Below are 19,982 nucleotides of genomic sequence, written 5' to 3'. Positions count from 1 at the left end.
AAAAGTACTGTGTAGGAGAAAGGGTGGCTTTTGGGACGCTGTCTCATTCTCAGTCTGGCATCAGCGATCACAGCTTCATTAGTGAAATCCTTATCTTTCCGTCTACTCTTCTGCGTATCAGCATAGCTGCCAGGCCACGGCTACCAGCTACGTCATGATTTAAGGCGGCAGACTTGGCTCTGTGGCTGTTAATCATGGAAGAGGGGTCACTGTAGTTTGGATGGAACTCTCTCAGGGTTCCTCTGTGTTAGTACTTTATGTTGTTTCACTGATACACCCATGTGTTCTGTTGTTTCACTGATACACCCATGTGTTCTGTTGATACACCCATGTGTTCTGTTGTTTCACTGATACACCCATGTGTTCTGTTGTTTCACTGATACACCCATGTGTTCTGTTGATACACCCATGTGTTCTGTTGTTTCACTGATAAACCCATGTGTTCTGCTCTTTCAATAACACACCCATGTGTTCTGTTGATTCACTGATACACCCATGTGTTCTGTTGATACACCCATGTGTTCTGTTGTTTCACTGATAAACCCATGTGTTCTGCTCTTTCACTGACACACCCATGTGTTCTGCTCTTTCACTGATACACCCATGTGTTCTGTTGATAAACTGATACACACGTGTGTTCTGTTGTTTCACTGATACACCCATGTGTTCTGTTGTTTCACTGATAAACCCATGTGTTCTGTTGTTTCACTGATACACCCATGTGTTCTGTTGATAAACTGATACACCCATGTGTTCTGTTGTTTCACTGATACACCCATGTGTTCTGTTGTTTCACTGATACACCCATGTGTTCTGCTCTTTCACTGATACACCCACGTGTTCTGTTGTTTTACTGATACACACGTGTTCTGTTGATAAACTGATACACCCATGTGTTCTGTTGATAAACTGATACACCCATTTGTTCTGCTCTTTCACTGATACACCCATGTGTTCTGTTGTTTCACTGATACACCCATGTGTTCTGTTGTTTCACTGATACACCCATGTGTTCTGCTCTTTCACTGATACACCCATGTGTTCTGTTGTTTCACTGATACACCCATGTGTTCTGTTGTTTCACTGATACACCCATGTGTTCTGTTGTTTCACTGATACACCCATGTGTTCTGTTGATGAACTGATACACCCATGTGTTCTGTTGACGAACTGATACACCCACGTGTTCTGTTGATGAACTGATACACCCATGTGTTCTGTTGTTTCACTGATACACCCATGTGTTCTGTTGATAAACTGATACACCCATGTGTTCTGTTGTTTCACTAATACACCCATGTGTTCTGTTGATGAACTGATACACCCATGTGTTCTGTTGATGAACTGATACACCCATGTGTTCTGTTGATGAACTGATACACCCATGTGTTCTGTTGATGAACTGATACACCCATGTGTTCTGCTCTTTCACTGATACACCCATGTGTTCTGTTGATAAACTGATACACACGTGTGTTCTGTTGTTTCACTGATACACCCATGTGTTCTGTTGATGAACTGATACACCCATGTGTTCTGTTGATAAACTGATACACAAGTGTTCTGTTGTTTCACTGATAAACTCATGTGTTCTGTGATTTCACTGATACACCCATGTGTTCTGTTGATAAACTGATACACCCATGTGTTCTGTTGATGAACTGATACACCCATGTGTTCTGTTGATGAACTGATACACCCACGTGTTCTGTTGATAAACTGATACACAAGTGTTCTGTTGTTTCACTGATAAACTCATGTGTTCTGTGGTTTCACTGATACACCCATGTGTTCTGTTGATAAACTGATACACCCATGTGTTCTGTTGATGAACTGATACACCCATGTGTTCTGTTGATAAACTGATACACCCATGTGTTCTGTTGATAAACTGATAAACCCATGTGTTCTGCTCTTTCACTGACACACCCATGTGTTCTGCTCTTTCACTGATACACCCATGTGTTCTGTTGATAAACTGATACACCCATGTGTTCTGTTGACGAACTGATACACCCATTTGTTCTGCTCTTTCACTGATACACCCATGTGTTCTGTTGATAAACTGATACACCCATGTGTTCTGTTGATAAACTGATACACCCATGTGTTCTGTTGTTTCACTGATACACCCATGTGTTCTGTTGATAAACTGATACACCCATGTGTTCTGTTGATGAACTGATACACCCATGTGTTCTGTTGATAAACTGATACACCCATGTGTTCTGTTGATAAACTGATACACCCATGTGTTCTGTTGATAAACTGATACACCCATGTGTTCTGTTGACGAACTGATACACCCATGTGTTCTGTTGTTTCACTGATACACCCATGTGTTCTGTTGATAAACTGATACACCCATGTGTTCTGTTGACGAACTGATACACCCATTTGTTCTGCTCTTTCACTGATACACCCATGTGTTCTGTTGTTTCACTGATACACCCATGTGTTCTGTTGATAAACTGATACACCCATGTGTTCTGTTGTTTCACTGATACACCCATGTGTTCTGTTGTTTCACTGATACACCCATGTGTTCTGTTGTTTCACTGATACACCCATGTGTTCTGTTGATAAACTGATACACTCATGTGTTCTGTTGTTTCACTGATACACCCATGTGTTCTGTGATGAGATGCGACATGTTTGTTTCTCGTTAATTTTGTTGGCAAAAATGATTGTGCAATCGTTAGATAGGTAGAAGAACACTGTAAATGATAACTGGAGTGTTTTATAGAAGAATGGGTTAATTGATTAATATTCCCTGTCCTCCCAGAGCCCACGTTCATCTCCGCCTGCTGGGTGAGACGTAGGGAGGAGCCGGACAAGGAGAAGATATATATCTTCTTCAGGGAGAAGAACTCTGACAGCAGCCCTGAAGCTGATCCCTGGATCTCTAGAGTAGCACAAGTCTGTAAGGTAAGATGGTGGAATAGAGACAGTCTGTTAGATAGAGACAGTCTGTTAGATAGAGACAGTCTGTTAGATGATGGGATAGAGACAGTCTGTTAGATAGAGACAGTCTGTTAGATAGAGACAGTCTGTTAGATAGTGGGATAGAGACAGTCTGTTAGATAGAGAGAGTCTGTTAGATAGAGACAGTCTGTTAGATAGAGACAATCTGTTAGATGATGGGATAGAGACAGTCTGTTAGATAGAGACAGTCTGTTAGATGATGAGATAGAGACAGTCTGTTAGATGATGGGATAGAGACAGTCTGTTAGATAGAGACAGTCTGTTAGATAGAGACAGTCTGTTAGATAGAGACAGTCCGTTAGATAGTGGGATAGAGACAATCTGTTAGATAGTGGGATAGAGACAGTCTGTTAGATAGAGACAGTCTGTTAGATAGAGACAGTCTGTTAGATAGAGACAATCTGTTAGATAGAGACAGTCTGTTAGATGGTGGGATAGAGACAGTCTTTTAGATAGAGACAGTCTGTTAGATAGTGGGATAGAGACAGTCTGTTAGATAGAGACAGTCTGTTAGATAATGGGATAGAGACAGTCCTTTAGATGGTGGGATAGAGACAGTCTGTTAGATAGAGACAGTCTGTTAGATGATGGGATAGAGACAGTCTGTTAGATAGAGACAGTCTGTTAGATGGTGGGATAGAGACAGTCCGTTAGATAGAGACAGTCTGTTAGATAGAGACAGTCTGTTAGATAGAGACAGTCTGTTAGATGGTGGGATAGAGACAGTCTGTTAGATAGAGACAGTCTGTTAGATAGAGACAGTCTGTTAGATGGTGGGATAGAGACAGTCTGTTAGATAGAGACAGTCTGTTAGATAGAGACAGTCTGTTAGATAGTGGGATAGAGACAGTCTGTTAGATAGAGACAGTCTGTTAGATAGAGACAGTCTGTTAGATGGTGGAATAGAGACAGTCTGTTAGATAGTGGGATAGAGACAGTCTGTTAGATGGAGACAGTCTGTTAGATAGAGACAGTCTGTTAGATGGTGGGATAGAGACAGTCTGTTAGATAGAGACAGTCTGTTAGATAGAGACAGTCTGTTCGATAGTGGGATAGAGACAGTCCTTTAGATAGAGACAGTCTGTTAGATAGAGACAGTCTGTTAGATAGAGACAGTCTGTTAGATAGAGACAGTCTGTTAGATAGAGACAGTCAGTTAGATAGAGACAGTCTGTTAGATAGAGACAGTCTGTTAGATAATGGGATAGAGACAGTCTGTTAGATAATGGGATAGAGACAGTCTGTTAGATAGAGACAGTCTGTTAGATAGTGGGATAGAGACAGTCTGTTAGATAGAGACAGTCTGTTAGATAGAGACAGTCTGTTAGATAGTGGGATAGAGACAGTCTGTTAGATAGAGACAGTCTGTTAGATAGAGACAGTCTGTTAGATAGAGACAGTCCGTTAGATAGAGACAGTCTGTTAGATAGAGACAGTCTGTTAGATAGAGACAGTCTGTTAGATAGTGGGATAGAGACAGTCTGTTAGATAGTGGGATAGAGACAGTCTGTTAGATAGAGACAGTCTGTTAGATAGAGACAGTCTGTTAGATAGTGGGATAGAGACAGTCTGTTAGATAGAGACAGTCTGTTAGATGGTGGGATAGAGACAGTCTGTTAGATAGAGACAGTCTGTTAGATAGTTGGATAGAGACAGTCTGTTAGATAGAGACAGTCTGTTAGATAGTTGGATAGAGACAGTCTGTTAGATAGAGACAGTCTGTTAGATAGAGACAGTCTGTTAGATAGAGAGAGTCTGTTAGATAATGGGATAGAGACAGTCTGTTAGATAGAGACAGTCTGTTAGATAGAGACAGTCTGTTAGATAGTGGGATAGAGACAGTCTGTTAGATAGTGGGATAGAGACAGTCTGTTAGATAGAGACAGTCTGTTAGATAGTGGGATAGAGACAGTCTGTTAGATAGAGACAGTCTGTTAGATAGAGACAGTCTGTTAGATAGAGACAGTCTGTTAGATGGTGGGATAGAGACAGTCTGTTAGATAGAGACAGTCTGTTAGATAGTGGGATAGAGACAGTCTGTTAGATAGAGACAGTCTGTTAGATAGAGACAGTCTGTTAGATAGAGACAGTCTGTTAGATAGAGACAGTCTGTTAGATAGAGACAGTCTGTTAGATAGTGGGATAGAGACAGTCTGTTAGATAGTGGGATAGAGACAGTCTGTTAGATAGAGACAGTCTGTTAGATGGTGGGATAGAGACAGTCTGTTAGATAGAGACAGTCTGTTAGATAGAGACAGTCTGTTAGATAGAGACAGTCTGTTAGATAGAGACAGTCTGTTAGATAGTGGGATAGAGACAGTCTGTTAGATAGAGACAGTCTGTTAGATAGAGACAGTCTGTTAGATAGTGGGATAGAGACAGTCTGTTAGATAGAGACAGTCTGTTAGATAGAGACAGTCTGTTAGATAGAGACAGTCTGTTAGATAGTGGGATAGAGACAGTCTGTTAGATAGAGACAGTCTGTTAGATAGAGACAGTCTGTTAGATGGTGGGATAGAGACAGTCTGTTAGATAGAGACAGTCTGTTAGATAGTGGGATAGAGACAGTCTGTTAGATAGAGACAGTCTGTTAGATAGAGACAGTCTGTTAGATAGAGACAGTCTGTTAGATAGAGACAGTCCGTTAGATAGAGACAGTCTGTTAGATAGAGACAGTCTGTTAGATAGAGACAGTCTGTTAGATAGAGACAGTCTGTTAGATGGTGGGATAGAGACAGTCTGTTAGATAGAGACAGTCTGTTAGATAGAGACAGTCTGTTAGATAGTGGGATAGAGACAGTCTGTTAGATAGAGACAGTCTGTTAGATAGAGACAGTCTGTTAGATAGTGGGATAGAGACAGTCTGTTAGATAGAGACAGTCTGTTAGATAGAGACAGTCTGTTAGATAGAGACAGTCCGTTAGATAGAGACAGTCTGTTAGATAGAGACAGTCTGTTAGATAGTGGGATAGAGACAGTCTGTTAGATAGAGACAGTCTGTTAGATAGTGGGATAGAGACAGTCTGTTAGATAGAGACAGTCTGTTAGATAATGGGATAGAGACAGTCTGTTAGATAGAGACAGTCTGTTAGATAGTTGGATAGAGACAGTCTGTTAGATAGAGACAGTCTGTTAGATAGTGGGATAGAGACAGTCTGTTAGATAGAGACAGTCTGTTAGATAATGGGATAGAGACAGTCTGTTAGATAGAGACAGTCTGTTAGATAGAGACAGTCTGTTAGATAGAGACAGTCTGTTAGATAGAGACAGTCTGTTAGATAGTGGGATAGAGACAGTCCTTTAGATTGAGTCAGTCTCTTATATGGTTGGATAGAGACAGTCCGTTAGATTGAGACAGTCTGTTAGATTGAGACAGTCTGTTAGATTGAGACAGTCTGTTAGATAGAGACAGTCTGTTAGATGATGGGATAGAGACAGTCTGTTAGATAGAGACAGTCTGTTAGATGATGAGATAGAGACAGTCTGTTAGATGATGGGATAGAGACAGTCTGTTAGATAGAGACAGTCTGTTAGATAGAGACAGTCTGTTAGATAGAGACAGTCTGTTAGATGATGGGATAGAGACAGTCTGTTAGATAGAGACAGTCTGTTAGATAGTGGGATAGAGACAGTCTGTTAGATAGAGACAGTCTGTTAGATGATGGGATAGAGACAGTCTGTTAGATAGAGACAGTCTGTTAGATAGAGACAGTCTGTTAGATAGAGAGAGTCTGTTAGATAGAGACAGTCTGTTAGATGATGGGATAGAGACAGTCTGTTAGATAGAGACAGTCTGTTAGATAGTGGGATAGAGACAGTCTGTTAGATAGTGGGATAGAGACAGTCTGTTAGATAGAGACAGTCTGTTAGATAGTGGGATAGAGACAGTCCTTTAGATTGAGACAGTCTCTTATATGTTTGGATAGAGACAGTCCTTTAGATTGAGACAGTCTGTTAGATTGAGACATGCCTTAGAAGGTCAAGATAGTTGGAAGAAAACAATGCTGTTCCAGACTCAAATACCGTTCTTTGTTCATTAAGTTATTTTATTGACAGAAGAAATTGAAAACCTGAAGGCAAAGCTTGCCTTTCATGTCGTCAGCAGGGCTGTGCTGTATGAGATATGAAAACAGTAGCCTCGTGTTGAAAAATAAATGCTGCGCTCATGGAATGGCATGCTTTGAGCTCTACTGAAAAGGGCTATTTACATGGCAAAACAATTCAAACTGATTTTAAAATGACAACGTTTTTTTGTTGTGCATGACCACTGTAGAGTCCTGCAGCACAGCATGCTGGGTAAAGTTGAGGTCAGGTCCAATATTGACAATGCAAAGAGGGAAAGAAACTGGACCATCCTAGATTATTTTTTTTACAGTAATATAATATATACAATTTACAGAAACCAATTAAGCACATACTTTGAGCCAAAGCGACCTACAGTCACGGAATACATTTGTACGTATGAGTGGTCCCGGGAATTGAACCCACTATCCTGGTGTTGAAATGCTCTACCAAGATGCATGACAGGGTTATGAATGCTTTGTGAACCCTCAATTTAATATAATTTACAAGGCCTTTATTAAACATTGCTTATGCCACCCTTTATAAAGCACAGGTTTTTGTCATTTTTTACATAGTTGTTTATGTCACTTTTGACATTGGTATATCTATATCACACAGTTATGCAACATTTATGGAGCCTTTATAGAGCATGCCATACAGTAATAGCTGATTTGTAACATGTTTATAAAGGCTTTATGAACTCTTTATAGAGCATGCCATACAATAATAGCTGATTTGTAACATGTTTATAAAGGCTTTATGAACCCTTTATAGAGCATGCCATACAGTAATAGCTGATTTGTAACATGTTTATGAAGGCTTTATGAACCCTTTATAGAGCATGTCATACAGTAATAGCTGATTTGTAACATGTTTATAAAGGCTTTATGAACCCTTTATAGAGCATGCCATACAGTAATAGCTGATTTGTAACATGTTTATAAAGGCTTTATGAACCCTTTATAGAGCATGCCATACAGTAATAGCTGATTTGTAACATGTTTATAAAGGCTTTATGAACCCTTTATAGAGCATGCCATACAGTAATAGCTGAATTGTAACATGTTTATAAAGGCTTTATGAACCCTTTATAGAGCATGCCATACAATAATAGCTGATTTGTAACATGTTTATAAAGGCTCTATGAACCCTTTATAGAGCATGCCATACAGTAATAGCTGATTTGTAACATGTTTATAAAGGCTTTATGAACCCTTTATAGAGCATGTCATACAGTAATAGCTGATTTGTAACATGTTTAGAACGGCTTTATGAACCCTTTATAGAGCATGCCATACAGTAATAGCTGATTTGTAACATGTTTATAAAGGCTTTATGAAGCCTTCATAGCCTGCATGCCATTTCAAGTGGGACCCAAATATTGAGGACACACTGCTAGTGACTACTTGATGTTTCACATTGATGTCAGAAGGCTAACAATGGTTTTCTCATGGTGCGTAATGTTTCCTGTTGTATTAGATAAAAACCAAGTGTCAGCAGGAAGGAAGTTTAACCGGTGAACTCACTGAGTTGAGTTAGTCTGAGAACGACGCCCATATTGTTTTCAGTTTGATATTTTTCTCCATCCGTCTATAGTATGTCTTTTTGTTTCTACCTTTTAGGTAGCATGTGACTCGTAAACGGTAGGACATCTATTATTACCGCGTTTGGCCAGTGTCTCTGAAACGGGGAAGGAGAGGAGATGGAAAATGTTACCAGGGTCATTGATACTGACAGGTTATGAGAACTTGAGACTTCCGTCTCCTATAACGTGACACCGACCATAAGAGACCAGGTTAAGTGTTTTCCATCCAGCTCAGATGCAGTTCAGTGGTTGCTGATCTAGACTGGTCTGTTGTTTCATTGTTTCATTTCAACCCAAAAAATTCAATGGGATGATGCTGAATCAATGTGGAAACCGATTGGATGTGAATTTTTGTTGTTGTTGATTTCACATTGAATTCACAAATGTAAATCAAAACTAGACGTTGAACTGACGTTAAACCCAGTGGGTTCAACCTTTAACACCTCGGATCCCAGATCTATCTGTAGCTCCTGATCGTGGGATTAGATGTATATTAGCAGTTTTTTCCATTCAGTTCTGACCCAGTTCAGACCCAGTTCAGACCCAGTTCAGACCCAGTTCAGACCCAGTTCTGACCCAGTTCAGACCCAGTTCAGACCCAGTCAGACCCAGTTGAGACCCAGTTCAGACCCAGTTCAGACGCAGTTCAGACCCAGTTCAGACCCAGTTCAGACCCAGTTCAGACCCAGTTCAGACGCAGTTCAGACCCAGTTCAGACCCAGTTCAGACCCAGTTCAGACGCAGTTCAGACGCAGTTCAGACCCAGTTCAGACACAGTTCAGACCCAGTTCAGACCCAGTCAGACCCAGTTCAGACCCAGTTCAGACCCAGTTCAGACGCAGTTCAGACCCAGTTCAGACCCAGTTCAGACCCAGTTCAGACACAGTTCAGACCCAGTTCAGACCCAGTTCAGACCCAGTTCAGACGCAGTTCAGACGCAGTTCAGACCCAGTTCAGACCCAGTTCAGACCCAGTCAGACCCAGTTCAGACCCAGTTCAGACCCAGTTCAGACGCAGTTCAGACCCAGTTCAGACCCAGTTCAGACCCAGTTCAGACGCAGTTCAGACCCAGTCAGACCCAGTTCAGACCCAGTTCAGACCCAGTTCAGACCCAGTTCAGACCCAGTTGAGACCCAGTTGAGACCCAGTTCAGACGCAGTTCAGACCCAGTTCAGACCCAGTTCAGACCCAGTTCAGACCCAGTTGAGACCCAGTTCAGACGCAGTTCAGACCCAGTTCAGACCCAGTTCAGACCCAGTTCAGACCCAGTTCAGACCCAGTTGAGACCCAGTTCAGACCCAGTTCAGACCCAGTTCAGACGCAGTTCAGACCCAGTTCAGACCCAGTTCAGACCCAGTTGAGACCCAGTTCAGACCCAGTTCAGACCCAGTTCAGACCCAGTTCAGACCCAGTTCAGACCCAGTTCAGACCCAGTTCAGACCCAGTTGAGACCCAGTTCAGACCCAGTTCAGACCCAGTTCAGACCCAGTTGAGACCCAGTTGAGACCCAGTTGAGACCCAGTTCATGTATGACCTACCTACTATCCTGGGTTAATGCCTCCACTAGTCATGACAAAATGAGACCGTACCTATGGTACACTAGATATATACAAAAGTATGTGGACAGCCCTTCAAATGTTGGATAGAAAATTACTGAGGATAATAGCGGATGATATTGTCACTCCTATCTGCCATATTTTCAATATAAGCCTACGAGAGAGTGTGTGGCCCTCAGGCCTGGAGGGAAGCAAAAGTCATTCCGCTACCTAAGAATAGTAAAACCCCCCGTTACTGGCTCAAATAGTCGACCAATCAGCCTGTTACCAACCCTTAGTAAACTTCTGGAAAAAATGGTGTTTGACCATATACAATGCTATTTTACTGTAAACAAATTGACAACAGAATTCCAGCACGATTATAAGGAAGTACATTCAACAAACACAGCACTTACACAAATGACTGATCATTGGCTGAGAGAAAGTGATAAAAATAAAGATTGTGGGGACTGATTTGTTAGAAAGAAAGCCATTTCTTAAAGATATCCATAAAAAGTGTTGTTTAAAGTTTGCCACAAGCCACCTGGGAGACCCACCAAACATGTGGAAGAAGGTGCTCTGCTCAGATGAAACCAAAATTGAACTTTTTGGCAACGATGCAAAATGTTATGTTTGGCGTAAAAGCAACACAGCTCATCACCCTGAACACACCATCTCCACTGTCAAACATGGTGGTGGCAGCATCATGGTTTGGGCCTGCTTTTCTTCAGCAGGGACAGGGAAGATGGTTAAAATTGATGGGAAGATGGATGGAGCCAAATACAGGACCATTCTGGAAGAAAACCTGATGGAGTCTGCAAAAGACCTGAGACTGGGACGGAGATTTGTCTTCCAACAAGACAATGATCCAAAACATAAAGCAAAATCTACAATGGAATGGTTCAAAAATAAACATATCCAGGTGTTAGAATGGCCAAGTCAAAGTCCAGACCTGAATCCAATCGAGAATCTGTGTAAAGAACTGAAAACTGCTGTTCAACAATGCTCTCCATCCAACCTCACTGAGCTCGAGCTGTTTTGCAAGGAGGAATGGGAAAAAATTTCAGTCTCTCGATGTGCAAAACTGATAGAGACATACCCTAAGCGACTTACAGCTATAATCGCAGCAAAAGGTGGCGCTACAAAGTATTAACTTAAGGGGGCTGAATAATTTTGCACGCCCAATTTTTCAGTTTTTGATTTGTTAAAAAAGTTAGAAATATCCAATAAATGTCGTTCCACTTCATGATTGTGTTCCACTTGTTGTTGATTCTTCACAAAAAAATACATTTTTATATCTTTATGTTTGAAGCCTGAAATGTGGCAAAAGGTCGCAAAGTTCAAGGGGGCCGAATACTTTCGCAAGGCACTGTACAATGCTATTTTACAGTAAACAAATTGACAACAGAATTCCAGCACGATTATAAGGAAGTACATTCAACAAACACAGCACTTACACAAATGACTGATCATTGGCTGAGAGAAAGTGATAAAAAAAAGATTGTGGGGACTGATTTGTTAAACATCAGTGCGGCTTTTGACATTATCGATCATAGTCTGTTGCTGGAAAAACGTTTGTGTTATGGCTTTACACCCCCTGCTATATTGTAGATAAAGAGTTACCTGCCTAACAGAACACAGAGGGTGTTCTTTAATGGAAGCCTCTCCAACAGAATCCAGGTAGAATCAGGAATTCCCCAGGGCAGCTGTCTAGGCCCCTTACTTCATTCAATCTTTACTAACGACATGCCGCTGGCTTTCAGTAATGCCAATGTGTCTATGTACAGTGCCTTCGGAAAGTGTTCAGACCCCTTGAATATTTCCACATTTTGTTACGTTACAGCCTTATTCTAAAATTGATTAAGTAAATACAAATCCTCAGCAACCTACAGACAATTCCCCATATTGACATAGCAAAAACAGGTTTTTGGAATGTTTTACACATTTATTAAAAATAAGGAACAGAAATACCTTATTTACATAAGTATTCAGACCCTTCGCTATGAGGGGCGGCAGGGTAGCCTAGTGGTTAGAGCATTGGAATCATAACCGAAAGGTTGCAAGTTCGAATCCCTGAGCTGACAAGGTACAAATCTGTCGTTCTGCCCCTGAACAGGCAGTTAACCCACTGTTCCTAGGCCGTCATTGAAAATAAGAATTTGTTCTTAACTGACTTGCCTAGTAAAATAAAGGTAAAATAATAATAAAAATAAATAAAGACTCAAAATTGAGCTCAGGTGCATCCTGTTTCCATTGATCATCCTTGATGTTTCTACAACTTGATTGGAGTCCACCTGTGGTAAATGCAATTGATTGGACATGATTTGGAAAGGCACACAACTGTCTATATAAGGTCCCACCATTGGCAGTGCATGTCAGAGCAAAAACCAAGCCTTGAGGTCAAAGGACTTGTCCGCATAGCTCCGAGACAGGATTGTTTCCAGGCACAGATCTGGGGAAGGGTACTAAAACATTTCTACAGCATTGATGGTCCCCAAGAACACAGTGGCCTCCATCTTAAATGGAATACATTTTAAAGAACCAAACTGAGCAATCTGATGAGAAGGGCCTTGGTCAGGGAGGTGACCAAGAACCTGAAGGCAGCACTGCCCACTCAAGATTCTGAGCCTGCTTGGCAGGGTTGGTCCGGCAGTGGCAGTGCTGGCAACACTAGCTGCAGTAACCCATGGGGAGGGGGGTCACACTCAGACATTCAGAGAGGGGGAGATTTTAATACGGTCTTAAATACCTATATGGACCGGAAAGGAAATCACACTACAAACTATTACCCTCAGGCACTTAAGGAAATCATGAATGTCATGAATATATTGGAATTAGTGGATATATGGAGGTTTAATACCCTGACCGAGTGAGATATACATGGAGGAGGTTTAATACCCTGACCTAGTGAGATATACATGGAGGAGGTTTAATACCCTGACCTAGTGAGATATACATGGAGGTTTAATATCCTGACCTAGTGAGATATACATGGCGGAGGCTTAATATCCTGACCTAGTGAGATATACATGGAGGAGGTTTAATACCCTGACCTAGTGAGATATACATGGCGGAGGCTTAATCAAGTTAGTCATCTTAATCAAGCTAGTCCTCTTGACTACTTTCTCATACTCTCTGGCACCAAAAGTTTAAAAAGTGTTGATAGGGGACAGAATGCGGTCGGATCATCACACAATTGGCATATATATGACTTACAGAATTTCCACGTGGGCGAGGATATTGGAAATTGAATCAAAGCCTACTAGATGATAAATTGTTTTTAACTAGGACAGAAGAATTTATAACAGACTTTTTCAGACATAACATAGGTACAGCAGATCCTCTTATTGTATGGGACACTTTTAAATGTGCCTTTAGAGGCCCTGCAATTCAGTACTCATCTATAAAACAAAAGCAATTTAGATCAAAAGAGTCCATATTAACAAAGGGAATTGAAGGACTAACAGTACAGTTAGACAGCAATAAAAACTGTACCATAGAGTCACATACTAAGTTAGAGGAAAAACAAAAAGAAATGGAGGAACTTATTCAAGAAAGATCCAGTGTAATAGATTATAAAAATAAAGCGAACTGGATGGAATATGGGGAAAAATGCACCAAATTCTTTTTCAATCTTCAATATAGAAATGCTGCTAAACATTTTTATTAAAACTAGTTACAAATGATGGAGTCTCACATGGTTCACCAAATGATGTTTTGAAGGAGGAAATAAAGTACTTTAAGAATATATTCTCGTTTCAGTCTCCTCCATCTCCACTAACCGAAGCTAATTGTATGGATTTTTTAAAATCTGTTCAGAAAGACTCACGTGAAGGCCAAATTACAGAGAAGGAATTTCTTGATGCAATGAAAGCCTTTAAGGCTGGGACAACTCCAGGGCTGGATGGCATACCAGTGGAGGTTTACCAAACTCCAGGGCTGGATGGCATACCAGTGGAGGTTTACCAAACTCCAGGGCTGGATGGCATACCAGTGGAGGTTTACCAAACTCCAGGGCTGGATGGCATACCAGTGGAGGTTTACCAAACTCCAGGGCTGGATGGCATACCAGTGGAGGTTTACCAAACTCCAGTGCTGGATGGCATACCAGTGGAGGTTTACCAAACTCCAGTGCTGGATGGCATACCAGTGGAGGTTTACCAAACTCCAGTGCTGGATGGCATACCAGTGGAGGTTTACCAAACTCCAGTGCTGGATGGCATACCAGTGGAGGTTTACCAAACTCCAGTGCTGGATGGCATACCAGTGGAGGTTTACCAAACTCCAGTGCTGGATGGCATACCAGTGGAGGTTTACCAAACTCCAGTGCTGGATGGCATACCAGTGGAGGTTTACCAAACTCCAGTGCTGGATGGCATACCAGTGGAGGTTTACCAAACTCCAGGGCTGGATGGCATACCAGTGGAGGTTTACCAAACTCCAGTGCTGGATGGCATACCAGTGGAGGTTTACCAAACTCCAGGGCTGGATGGCATACCAGTGGAGGTTTACCAAACTCCAGGGCTGGATGGCATACCAGTGGAGGTTTGCCAAACTTTTTTTTTATATACTCAGAGGACCTTTATTATCATGTTTTAACCACTCCTATATAAACGGTAGATTATCAGACACGTAACAAGAAACAGGACCCAAGTGGTATATATAATGATCCTGTCCATTTAGAACATTTGGAGACCTCTTACACTTCAGTGTTGTGATGCAAATATCCTGGTTTTACGCTGGCATAGTTGGGCATGACATCTACCACAGGAGATGGTTATACAGCACTAACCGATCGGACTCCCGGATAGATTACAAGTGTTTTTACTGATCTGATTCCAGGGGCGGCAGGGTAGCCTAGTGGTTAGAGCGTTGGACTAGGAACCAGAAGGTTGCGAGTTCAAACCCCCGAGCTGACAAGGTACAAATCTGTCGTTCTGCCCCTGAACAGGCAGGTAACTGTTCCCAGGCGGTCAGTGAAAATAAGAATGTGTTCTTAACTGACTTGCCTGGTAAAATAAAATAAAAAAAGGATAGATTAAAAGTGATTTTACTGATCTGATTCCAGGATAGATTAAAAGTGATTTTACTGATCTGATTCCCGGATAGATTAAAAGTGTTTTTCATCAAGTTCTGAACCACAGTTCTGTCTGGATCTATCTGCACCAACACTCCCCTCGTATCCCACAGATTCCAGTCATTCCCGAGAACAGCTGTAACAGCACCTTGTCTGTTTATTCTACTGCAGTACAAGGCCCTCCCTTCTAGCGTTACTGTATATGCTGTAATGTAGGCTAGAGCTAACCATACCACCTGTGAATCTTGAGGGCCACTAACATTCTATCTACAGTATGTTATTGTTTGGATAATCAGGGACAGAACCGTCTGTGCAGATGAACACCAGTCGGCCTTCAAAGACTCAACTTCCACTGTGAGACATCTATCTCGGTTCCATGTATGTTACTGGTCTGATTAAAGGGGTCACAGTTGTGGAAAAGCGTTGACAATGAAGACCTTTGTTTGGCTTGGTTCTTTTTCAGTGTCTTAGTTCCAATGATGTCATCATTGTGCAGGTGTATGAAGGAAGTTTATTCTGATGATGTCATCATTGTGCAGCTGCATAATGAGGATGATGGTGGTGAGGAGGATGGTGATGATGTCATCATTATGCAGCTGCATAATGAGGATGATGAAGATGATGGTGGTGAGGATGATGGTGAAGATGATGGTGGTGATGATGATGATGGTGGTCGTGGTGAGAATGATGGTGAAGATGATGGTGATGAGGTTGATGGTATTGAGGATGATGGTGAAGTTGATGGTGATAATGATGAGGGTGAGGATAATGTTGGCAATGATGATGGTGGTAATGATGATGGTGATCGTGGTGAGAATTATGGTGATGATGATAATGTTGATTATGGTGGTGATGTCATTCTACAGGTGGATGAAGGCGGTTCTAAGCGGTTCTTGCAGAACATGTGGACGTCGTTCCTGAAGGCTCGGCTGGTATGTGGGATTCCCAACGAGTCGCTCTACTTTAACCGTCTCCAAGATGTCTACGTGCTCCACGCAGAGGAATGGAGGGACTCACGAGTCTATGCTCTGTTCACTAGCAGCTGGTGAGAAAATGATCCTGTCTCTGTCATCTCCCAGCAGCTCGTGTACATATGCATTCTCCCAATGCCCCAAATTCCTAACTAAATGTCACTGGAGCGATAAAAGGGGACATTAATAGCCATGCTCGCTCAATGACGCCATGTACAGAGAAAAATAGCTAGCAGTCAACATATAAAAGTAAATAAATTACTGAAATGTATAGATATCCCAAAATCATGATGGGAGACCATTATCAAACACTGTCAGTGACCCTATTCACTCATTCTAAGTATTTTAACATATTGGAATGATTATGATTTTCATAATCTTCCTCTTCCACATGGATAGAGTAGACAGGGTAGAGGTAAGGGGACCGGGGATGTTTATGAGAGGGAATGGAGAAGGAGAAGGGGGGCAGGATGTTTATGAGAGGGAATGGAGAAGGAGAAGGAAGGGGGGGGCAGGATGTTTATGAGAGGGAATGGAGAAGGAGAGGGAAGGGGGGCAGGATGTTTATGAGAGGGAATGGAGAAGGAGAAGGAAGGGGGGGGCAGGATGTTTATGAGAGGGAATGGAGAAGGAGAAGGAAGGGGGGCAGGATGTTTATGAGAGGGAATGGAGAAGGAGAAGGAAGGGGGGGCAGGATGTTTATGAGAGGGAATGGAGAAGGAGAAGGAAGGGGGCAGGATGTTTATGAGAGGGAATGGAGAAGGAGAAGGAAGGGGGAGACAGGATGTTTATGAGAGGGAATGGAGAAGGAGAAGGAAGGGGGAGACAGGATGTTTATGAGAGGGAATGGAGAAGGAGAAGGAAGGGGGCAGGATGTTTATGAGAGGGAATGGAGAAGGAGAAGGAAGGGGGAGACAGGATGTTTATGAGAGGGAATGGAGAAGGAGAAGGAAGGGGGCAGGATGTTTATGAGAGGGAATGGAGAAGGAGAAGGAAGGGGGCAGGATGTTTATGAGAGGGAATGGAGAAGGAGAAGGAAGGGGGGGCAGGATGTTTATGAGAGGGAATGGAGAAGGAGAAGGAAGGGGGGCAGGATGTTTATGAGAGGGAATGGAGAAGAAGAAGGAAGGGGGAGACAGGATGTTTATGAGAGGGAATGGAGAAGGAGAAGGAAGGGGGCAGGATGTTTATGAGAGGGAATGGAGAAGGAGAAGGAAGGGGGGCAGGATGTTTATGAGAGGGAATGGAGAAGGAGAAGGAAGGGGGGGCAGGATGTTTATGAGAGGGAATGGAGAAGGAGAAGGAAGGGGGGGCAGGATGTTTATGAGAGGGAATGGAGAAGGAGAAGGAAGGGGGGGCAGGATGTTTATGAGAGGGAATGGAGAAGGAGAAGGAAGGGGGGGCAGGATGTTTATGAGAGGGAATGGAGAAGGAGAAGGAAGGGGGGGCAGGATGTTTATGAGAGGGAATGCAGAAGGAGAAGGAAGGGGGGGCAGGATGTTTATGAGAGGGAATGGAGAAGGAGAAGGAAGGGGGGGCAGGATGTTTATGAGAGGGAATGGAGAAGGAGAAGGAAGGGGGGGCAGGATGTTTATGAGAGGGAATGGAGAAGGAGAAGGAAGGGGGGGCAGGATGTTTATGAGAGGGAATGGAGAAGGAGAGGGAAGGGGGGGCAGGATGTTTATGAGAGGGAATGGAGAAGGAGAAGAAAGGGGGGGCAGGATGTTTATGAGAGGGAATGGAGAAGGAGAGGGAAGGGGGGGCAGGATGTTTATGAGAGGGAATGGAGAAGGAGAAGGAAGGGGGGCAGGATGTTTATGAGAGGGAATGGAGAAGGAGAAGGAAGGGGGGGCAGGATGTTTATGAGAGGGAATGGAGAAGGAGAAGGAAGGGGGGGGCAGGATGTTTATGAGAGGGAATGGAGAAGGAGAAGGAAGGGGGGGCAGGATGTTTATGAGAGGGAATGGAGAAGGAGAGGGAAGGGGGCAGGATGTTTATGAGAGGGAATGGAGAAGGAGAGGGAAGGGGGGGCAGGATGTTTATGAGAGGGAATGGAGAAGGAGAAGGGGGGCAGGATGTTTATGAGAGGGAATGGAGAAGGAGAAGGAAGGGGGAGGATGTTTATGAGAGGGAATGGAGAAGGAGAAGGAAGGGGGAGGATGTTTATGAGAGGGAATGGAGAAGGAGAAGGAAGGGGGGGCAGGATGTTTATGAGAGGGAATGGAGAAGGAGAGGGAAGGGGGGGGGCAGGATGTTTATGAGAGGGAATGGAGAAGGAGAAGGAAGGGGGGGCAGGATGTTTATGAGAGGGAATGGAGAAGGAGAAGGAAGGGGGCAGGATGTTTATGAGAGGGAATGGAGAAGGAGAAGGAAGGGGGGGCAGGATGTTTATGAGAGGGAATGCAGAAGGAGAAGGAAGGGGGGGCAGGATGTTTATGAGAGGGAATGGAGAAGGAGAAGGAAGGGGGGCAGGATGTTTATGAGAGGGAATGGAGAAGGAGAAGGAAGGGGGGCAGGATGTTTATGAGAGGGAATGGAGAAGGAGAAGGAAGGGGGGGGCAGGATGTTTATGAGAGGGAATGGAGAAGGAGAAGGAAGGGGGGGGCAGGATGTTTATGAGAGGGAATGGAGAAGGAGAGGGAAGGGGGGCAGGATGTTTATGAGAGGGAATGGAGAAGGAGAAGGAAGGGGGGGCAGGATGTTTATGAGAGGGAATGGAGAAGGAGAGGGAAGGGGCAGGATGTTTATGAGAGGGAATGGAGAAGGAGAAGGAAGGGGGGCAGGATGTTTATGAGAGGGAATGGAGAAGGAGAGGGAAGGGGGCAGGATGTTTATGAGAGGGAATGGAGAAGGAGAGGGAAGGGGGCAGGATGTTTATGAGAGGGAATGGAGAAGGAGAAGGAAGGGGCAGGATGTTTATGAGAGGGAATGGAGAAGGAGAAGGAAGGGGGGGCAGGATGTTTATGAGAGGGAATGGAGAAGGAGAGGGAAGGGGGCAGTATGTTTATGAGAGGGAATGGAGAAGGAGAAGAAAGGGGGGGGGGCAGGATGTTTATGAGAGGGAATGCAGAAGGAGAAGGAAGGGGGGGGACAGGATGTTTATGAGAGGGAATGGAGAAGGAGAAGGAAGGGGGGGCAGGATGTTTATGAGAGGGAATGGAGAAGGAGAAGGAAGGGGGCAGGATGTTTATGAGAGGGAATGGAGAAGGAGAAGGAAGGGGGCAGGATGTTTATGAGAGGGAATGGAGAAGGAGAAGGAAGGGGGGCAGGATGTTTATGAGAGGGAATGGAGAAGGAGAAGGAAGGGGGCAGGATGTTTATGAGAGGGAATGGAGAAGGAGAAGGAAGGGGGGGCAGGATGTTTATGAGAGGGAATGGAGAAGGAGAAGGAAGGGGGGGCAGGATGTTTATGAGAGGGAATGGAGAAGGAGAAGGAAGGGGGCAGGATGTTTATGAGAGGGAATGGAGAAGGAGAAGGAAGGGGGCAGGATGTTTATGAGAGGGAATGGAGAAGGAGAAGGAAGGGGGGGGCAGGATGTTTATGAGAGGGAATGGAGAAGGAGAAGAAAGGGGGGGGGGCAGGATGTTTATGAGAGGGAATGCAGAAGGAGAAGGAAGGGGGGGGACAGGATGTTTATGAGAGGGAATGGAGAAGGAGAAGGAAGGGGGGGCAGGATGTTTATGAGAGGGAATGGAGAAGGAGAAGGAAGGGGGGGCAGGATGTTTATGAGAGGGAATGGAGAAGGAGAGGGAAGGGGGGGGACAGG

The 19,982-nt window shown here is 43.5% G+C and overlaps 1 protein-coding gene across 1 annotated transcript in view; it reads left to right on the top strand.

The window, feature by feature from the left end:
- Positions 1-19,982, top strand: part of sema7a (semaphorin 7A (JohnMiltonHagen blood group)) — a 95,213-nt gene that overhangs the window by 45,173 nt on the left and 30,058 nt on the right. The window contains exons 7-8 of the mRNA XM_064990229.1: positions 2,786-2,928; positions 16,111-16,289. Of these exons, the coding sequence (XP_064846301.1) occupies positions 2,786-2,928; positions 16,111-16,289 (322 nt within the window). The remainder of the gene's footprint in view (positions 1-2,785; positions 2,929-16,110; positions 16,290-19,982) is intronic.

The sequence above is a fragment of the Oncorhynchus masou genome, chromosome 15 (genome assembly GCF_036934945.1).
Source record: "Oncorhynchus masou masou isolate Uvic2021 chromosome 15, UVic_Omas_1.1, whole genome shotgun sequence".
NCBI lineage: Eukaryota > Metazoa > Chordata > Actinopteri > Salmoniformes > Salmonidae > Oncorhynchus > Oncorhynchus masou.
The sequence above is the reverse complement of the archived record's forward strand: the minus strand, read 5'-3'. Positions and strand labels throughout refer to the sequence as shown.